The 8,487-nt window shown below is 30.4% G+C and overlaps 1 protein-coding gene across 1 annotated transcript; it reads right to left on the reverse strand.

Moving 5' to 3' along the window:
- Positions 1–6,835: 6,835 nt before the first annotated feature.
- On the reverse strand, positions 6,836–8,019 carry LOC105140247 (uncharacterized). Its single transcript, XM_011046990.1, has 4 exons — positions 7,771–8,019; positions 7,507–7,612; positions 7,335–7,412; positions 6,836–7,056 (listed from the first exon to the last, which is right to left on the reverse strand). The coding sequence occupies exons 1-4, from the start codon at positions 7,837–7,839 to the stop codon at positions 7,013–7,015; spliced, it is 297 nt and encodes a 98-aa protein (XP_011045292.1). The 5' UTR covers positions 7,840–8,019; the 3' UTR covers positions 6,836–7,012.
- Between the last annotated feature and the right edge of the window lie 468 nt (positions 8,020–8,487).

The raw sequence follows: 8,487 nt of genomic DNA on the forward strand, positions 1-8,487 counted from the left end.
TAATGTAATCATGTTAACAATTTATAATCTGATTGGAACCTCCTTTCTTTGTGGTTTCCAATTGAATAATGAGAGTTTAAACTACACTTGTTTGACATACCATTAGTGGATCCTCTAACCTTGACATTTATTATTATCATTGTTTAATCCTTATGTTAATCTTTCATCTCAAAGTTCTTATCAACTTCTTTTTCTTCTTCTTCTTCTTCTTTATTATTCTTATTACTACTACTACTATTATTACTATTACTATTACTACTATTATTATTATTATTGTTGTTGTTGTTGTTGTTGTTGTATTATTGTTAACTATAATTTATACGATTAACTTCCTTGTGGTTTAACCCCGGTCATACCGGATTATTTATTACTTCGACACTCCTTCACTTGGGAGAAGACATCAATCTTTTAGTCATATCACAGAGCGAGCATAATAGAGTGTTTTGTTTAAATGCTATTGATATTATACCATTGACAGAGAAATTAGAGTAGATCCCTACTATGGTTTGGTTGAAATTAACTCAAAAGTTAGACTCCACAATATAAACAATGTTTTTATTTTCACAATGCAATGCCAACAAGTTTATTACACATATACGCCTTCCTTTAGAAAGGACTAATCAAGAGTTGATTGATTATCCATTTTAAAAATAAAATCTTGGGGTTGTGTCGAGGTTGTTTAGGATGAGAACGAAAACATAAGTGTGAGATATGATGTCTTTCAAGTTAGTGAGTTAGTTGAAACATATCGAGTTACTCTATCGATTAACTTAGAAGAAAGTTTAAATTTTTGCTTCTTTGATTATAGTCTTGTTGAAATTGACGTAGATGAGTTGAATGTTATTCTAAGTTCCAGGGGATAAGCATAAGTTGATAAAGATGATGATGATGATGATGATATAAACATTAAAGATGGCGATGAAGCTGATGATGATTCAATTGAAGAAGAAGAAGAAGAAAATTCTAACCAAGTATCAGAACATGAAAGTGTAAATGAATTTTTTATAATGTGATATTATGGATGAAATTTTGTATCAAGAAATATTTATTTTATAATTATTATGTTCATTGTTGCTATCGTGCTGTGCAGGCAGTTTTCAATTTAAGTGTTTGCAGGGAGGATAGATAGGTAATACAAACACAATTTGTCATGCACTGTGCCATCACCGATGGATTTACACACAGACTTATGTTATTTGTATTTTCGAGAGAGTTGTAAAATATTTACTGTATATGCCACAATCACCATCGTCACTATAGATAGAATAATTTCATCGATATTTTCCATAGAGTTATAAAATATTTACTGTATACCACAATCAAGGACGTTAATACAAACAAAATAATTCTATCAGTAATTTCCAGAGGATGATGGGAATTGTTCATCTCTTATGTCGATGAAGTCCTCTGAATCACCAATGGAATTACTGACATAATGTGAATTCCAAAATGGAGGTAATTAATGCATCTCTGACCCATGTGTACTTATTTCACATTACTGACATAATTAATGTGTATTTATTTCACATTACCGACATAATTACTAATGAGCTGTGAAAATTTTAAAGGGTTATTTGAAAATTTTAATGCAAAATAAAAAATTATTTAAAAATTTTAATACAAAATAAAAAATTAAAAGTGAATTCACTGACAAATTAATTAAAAATAATATTATTTAATTGTCAGTCAGTGATTCTGTCGGAAAAAAATAGTACAAATTCCAGCGAGCGTCCCTTCAGTTCATTTTTTTTCTCTCCTTTGTTTCTTCCATTCTTAATCTAAAATCTCTATTTGTGGTTCTATCTTCATCTTTAAAATTTAAAAGGTATGTATTATGTTTCAATATACTTAATAATTTTCTATTTTTTTATCTTTTCTTTGTTTTATTAATAATATATTTTTATTTAATTTTATTTTATTATACGTAGATAAAGTCTAAAAATAAACACATTATTAAGGTCAGCATTTTTCATTCCCAAAGTCTTTAGTTTTTTTTTTAATTTGTTGTCTATTTTATTTTTTTATTGTAATAATAATTGATTATTCTATTGAATTTTAATTGTTATTGTTGAATTTGCTGTATAAATACTAATTAAATATATAGGATTAAATTTAATTGTTTATCTCAACTTTATTGTATATATTGCATAATAAAGTATTTGATTATTTCCATGAATTTTAATTGTTATTGTTAAATTTGTATAGATGTTAGTTGAATATATAAAACTAAATTTTATTTTGTTTCTCTATTTTATGGTTAGAAATGATTAGGACTTAAAATCATATTTTTATCAAGGTTTTATATCAGTATTTTGCACTTGAAGTATTAATAACTTCTTAACTAAAGCATGTTTTATAATAATAAGTTTGATACTATAAGATACCTTTAATTTATGATAAATGTTCATCTTAAATGCAAGCCTATCACATAAATCAAATGATTGATTGATGAGTTTAACTACTAAAATTGAGTAGACAAAGAAAGGGTGAAGCTTAGAAAAGAGATATTAGTTCAGTCCAAACTAGAACACTATTCAATCATTGGGTCATATCTGGAGCTGTAGAACTAGATTTAAGTCTGCTTTATGTGGATGGAAAGCTAAGATATAGGCCTAAAACATTCATGAGGAATAAAAAACTCAATTATGTGTTTGGAAGTCTAAATATTAGCAATAACGGAGAAGTTTGAATCTGTCTTGTAGCCCATACACTGTTCATTGTTCAGTCCATATCTTGAGTTCTAGAAGTCCAAATTACCTCAATTTTTTTTGTTGAAAAGCTGAGATAATTTTCTAGAACTTTCATGTTCAAGTTTGTTCAAATTCTGATGTTAACAATGACATTTTGTTCAGATAAGAAGATAAAGATTGTCACCAAGTCAAGAGTTGGTCACCCACTCAACAATTAGTCATCACATTCATAGTTTCAAATTTTGGCCTATAAAAGGAGGTATTTGTCATGCATTTAGGCATATTGATTTTCAAATCAAGATCATGTTCTTGCTCTTTTTCTTTATATTTTTTATAATGCTTAAGTTTTGTTTTCATTAGTATCTTGTTTATACTTCTTATTTCCTTTCCTTTATATAGTTAACTTTTATCTTATATATGTTCTTATATTGTTTATTTATGTTTTTAACATATTATTATTATTATTATTATATAGTTAACCTCTTTGTGGTTCGACCCCAGTCTTTCCAGGTTGTTTATTACTTCGACACTCCTATATTTAAGAGAAGATATCAATATTTTGGTTATGTCAAAAAAATATTTTATTATCATTTTAAAAATGAGATGAAATTGAAAAAAAAAAGAAATTTTGAGTACAAATAAAATAAAATCAACTAGTCTATGATATATATATATTGTTAATATTTACAAGTTTAAAAAAATTTGGGTACTCTCCAGTATAGGGAAGTTGTTGCTGATTTTTTTTTTAAATAATCAAATTTGATTATGTAATTATTCATCAAATTTGTGTAAAAGAGTATAACTAAATCAACAATATGTAGTGAACATATGGTCATAGCTAGTTCTTTTAGCAGTGAGAATTACGTATCCTTAAGTGTTGACCAAAAACAGGCACTTGTGGTGACTCATGACACTGCCTCTTCTAGTGCGATTTCACGGTGCAGAGGCGGTATACCCTCTTCTAGTGCGATTTCACGGTGCAGAGACGTTATACCTTCATAGCGGGGTCAATTCACCTGCAAGTATGAGACACACTGAAAGGATGGCCTTTCAATATAAGTTTGTTTTGGTTTTAGTTTTTTTTTTTACTTATAACATAATTTATGAACAACTAATTAATATTTTATTATTTTTATTTATTTTCAAGTTCACAAACATTGAGGCTGCTCGAGTTATAATATCGGCATTTCAATCATCAATGGAGATTCTATTATTTCAATGGAGTCAGGTCTCTAGGCATCCAAATTGGAGACCTTATATCGATGCATGGTTTTGAAGATTTAAGGTTAGTGTTAACTTCAAATTTTATTTATTTTTTATGTTATATTAAAATTATTGATTTATTTTTAATAAATTATTTATACAAAGAATAAATTCAAGTGGGATAGCACTCATTACAATGTTACGAGGAAAGTGTAGGAGAATCATGCAGCAACTAGGTAACATCGAAAATAATATGATATTTTAAAAAAAAATTATATTTTAAAATCTAATATGTCATTAACTCATATAAAAGTCATTAATGGAAGTAGATTGTGTGGCTTTTGATATGAAACGTAGAAAAAGCCAAAAAATACGCTAGAAATAACGGTCTATAAAGTTGGAATGACATGGCGGTTTGGAGCAATTCACACTACCATACATCTCGGAGGATATATGGGTGTAATATATCCAACATGTGACATCTGAGCGGTTCACACGACACTCACAGTCCGGTGTCAACAACTAGAACTGGAAATGGTTCGATGACCACGCATACTGGCAGCTCCATTTCATTTATTGCACATGCAAACCAAATAGTAAGATTAATTTTAATAAAATCTATTGTTAATTAAATCGCAATATTTTTTTTCTTACAGACTACGTCTCTTGGATGTGAGTTGAGCCCAATGAAGTTGTTTGTAAAAACACATATACGGAGTGAAAACTACTAAAGAGGGGTGCAATAATTCATTGACAACCGTAATCAACACTTCGTGGTATGTTTTTTTTATCATTTTATTTGATAAGTTATTATTTTCTTGAATTGAATGTGATGATTTCTTTTTTAATTTTCAGGGGACATATAATAACTGGTTGAGAGAGAGATACGAGAACGATCCTTCAACCCACCTAGATTTTGATCCGGATTTATGGATGGAGGTAAGATCATCTAGTGGATTCCGATAAGAATCAAGTGTACCGACTCTCCAACACTACGGCTGAGAACTTGTAGGCGGCCCGTTGTGTCTCAACCGTCGAGAGCTCCCAATCAATAATGAGCACCCAGTCTAAAGAGATCATGGCCTTGAAACAACACACGACTCATCTCACTAAGCAACATTAACAACTTTTGGTAGATTATGAACAACTTCGCTGATGATCATGAACATAAGATCACAAATGGGCATGTACGCCTCTTTTTTGGTCGTATGGTCCCGAAAACGACCAGCCTCCTCCTCTTTTAGCGCCGCCACTATTCTATTTTAATTTGTTTTGTACAATTAAAATTGTAATGAATATTTAGATTTTATATCATTTAATTTTGTTTTTACATTTTTCAATTTTATTTGCTTAATTAGTTTTTCTACTATTATTCTATACAATTTTATATTATTTATTCTACATAATTTTATTTTTTAAAATATTTTTAAATTATAACTTATGGATTTACAGACGGCATTATATCATCGGTATGTTTCATTTCATTAGTATATTCTAGAGAGTTTGGAAAAAATTACTGCCTATACCACTATCACCGATGGAACTATACCAATGAAATTATTCCGTCGGCATATTTCCAGTGGGAAATTTTTTTGGTGCGTATTTTTCATTTGTAAATCATCAATTTTTATTTTTTTTATTAATAGAATTAGCGATAAATCATTGAATTACTGATGAATGTTATTATGATGGACGTGTTCTGTCGAGAAATTCATCGATAAATTTTACACTAACAAAATGGTAATGTTACACTGGAAATATTCCGTTAATAAAACTGTTAAATATTGTAGTGAATAACATTGGCCTTTATATTGTCGATGAAAATTTCATTGTTTCAATAAAGCTAGGATTCCAAATATCCTGGATGGAAATCGCACGTCGATACATTGTTTTCAAGGTTATATTAACTTAAATATTTTTTATGTTAATTTGGATCATTTATTGTAATTACTGAAATTTTTTACTTTAAGGTGAAATCTAAATGGGAGAGAGCTAGAAATAATATTGCGAGGAAGGTTTGGGAGACTCACGCTGCAATTAGATAAGAATGAATTTATGATATTTTTTTATTCCAAATATTAAAATTTTATTTTTTATTTACCAACAAATAATTAATTTGTACTATATATGCTGCGTGATTTTTTATATGAGGCACAAAATAAAGCCAAAAAACATGTAAAAGAAAAACAAAAAAGCTTCTAGGCTAAAATAACATAGCAGTTTGAAAGGATTTCAAACTATCATATGACTTAGAAACTGTATGAGTAAAGAATACACACACACACACACATACACTCTACAATTTTCAAAATATCTATAAATAATTAATTAAAAATTTAAAAATATTTAGGTAGAAAAAAGCATATAGATTATTAAGAAAATCATATAATCAACAATAAATTTTTCATCGTTGATTGTAATTAGTTTATAAATCAGCAATGAAAAATTCATTGATGATTCACTATAACGGGCGCATTTTGCATTTAATTAACAATGGATTTTCTGTTCTTATTTGTAAACAATGGATTTTTCGTTGTTCTTATATTAGCAACGAAAAAATGCATTACCGATAAATCAACAATGGTAAATTTGCATCTAATATTGTTTGTTGTTGATTACATTGCTAAATGTTTTCAAAAATGAATTTAAGTTTTATTTGCAATGAATTAAATAATTGCTAATAGCTTTATTTTTTAGTAGTGATACTAGTTATTTTCGATCTATTTAATTATTTAGATTAATTCTTTAATATTTATAGAAAAAAATATTAATGGTTTTCACAAAAAGAAATGAAACAAAGATAAGAAAACATTGATATCCAAGACTTTGGGAAAGCTAGTCCCCGGAGGATTACATAACCAGGGTTAACAACTCTGTAAATGTCCTCTTATCCCCGAAGGAATTACATAACCAGGGTTGACAACTCTGTAAATGTCCTCTTATTTTTTTTCTTGTATCCTATTAATTATATCACATTCAACTATAATACTGTAGTTGAGGCCTGAGGGCATGTACCGTCCAAACCCTAGCTACCATTCATCATAAATGTAGCTTTTATACCCACGTACTTCCCGATGATCGTGGAGTGTTTGCAAGTCATCCCATCATGGACTTTAATTTTATATTTCCCTTGTTAATCTCAACACCCTTCGAGTACGCCTGCCTGAAAATTATAAATACGAGTTGATGTAATTCGCAATATTTTTAGCGCCATACATCTGCAGATGCAAGGTTATGGCTGCTAAAGCTTGCTTAGTTATCAAGAAATTAACGGATACATGGTTTTCGAGCATTTTGTACTAGTAAATGTATATGCATGACGTCTATCTAGAATACGTGACAGTGGCATACAGTCCTTAATTCTCGTACATATAAATAATTTTGTGCAATTAATGAATTTCTTTAAATGATATGTAAGTTCTGGGGATAATTTGCTCTTACTCGTGAAATGCCTTGGAGAAATTGAATGGAAATATGCATGAAAGAAGTCCCTATTCTCCTTCTGTAGTTCTCTCCACACTGCAAGAAATACATACATATACAAGTCAAGTATATTTATTAGCTAAAGAAGCCAAAACTATCGTGAGAAAACCAGTGAGATCGATCAAGTGACCTGTAAGTGTAACAAGTGGATGAACGCTAGCATGCTTAGCCAGTGCCTTCACGCATTGGTCTCTACTCATGTGAAGGAGCAAACATCTCTCTATCAGATGCTGAACCTGTTATATGCATATGTCCGTACAAAACAAAAGCACAGTAAATCTGAATCAAGGTAGTACTCCAGATAGTGCAAAATGCATGTCCGAATATTCTTCAAGATATAAAAATTAAAATCTACGTGAGCTGGGGGTTGAGGGGCCGGATCGCACCAACTTACCATCCTAATGTAGCTATGTGGGTGGCAACGCAAGCAAGGAAGACGATGGTGGTGGCCGTAATGATACATGCTCTCCTAGCTAGCCGTTAAACGGAAGGGGACAAAACAGAGGAAAAAACTAAGGAAGAAACAAAGACTAGGAAGAGAAGGAAATAGAGGACAAGAAACAAGATGCAAAAAGCGCAAGGAAGAGAAAGGAAGGCATTTGGAGGTTTTCATATCACAGCACATATGTACCAAATAAATAAAGAGAGTGATTGTTATCCTCAGATATCCGAGTGAAGGGCCAAAAAACCACAAGAAACCTAAATGATAGATTCACCTCATCTTCAGAAGATAAGAGAATTGGTTGTAGTTTGGAGCCTTAAACATTTTGGATTTTCGTGGCCTACCTCGTAGCCACTCGATCGATGTTCAAGCACCACCTTGCATTAAAAGGACTCCTCCCTAGCTGCCTATACCGGGTCCTACACTCTTCAAAGGCCTACGAAGGTTCAGTGGTTCTTGTTGCAAAATCATGCACACAAAAAGTCCAAAAAATAGGATTATCCATAGAAAGACCCCCTCACCTGGAGGGTTGCTATCAATGCTAGCATCCATCAATTTTACCCTTAATGTCATTGAGGATTTTCAATCATATCCTTCCATTTGTTTTCCGTCCAAAATCGTTGAAATATGAAAAACATATGAAAAATCTTTGAAGAAAGATCCTGATAC

Source organism: Populus euphratica, unplaced genomic scaffold (genome assembly GCF_000495115.2).
Source record: "Populus euphratica unplaced genomic scaffold, PopEup_1.0 scaffold251.1, whole genome shotgun sequence".
NCBI lineage: Eukaryota > Viridiplantae > Streptophyta > Magnoliopsida > Malpighiales > Salicaceae > Populus > Populus euphratica.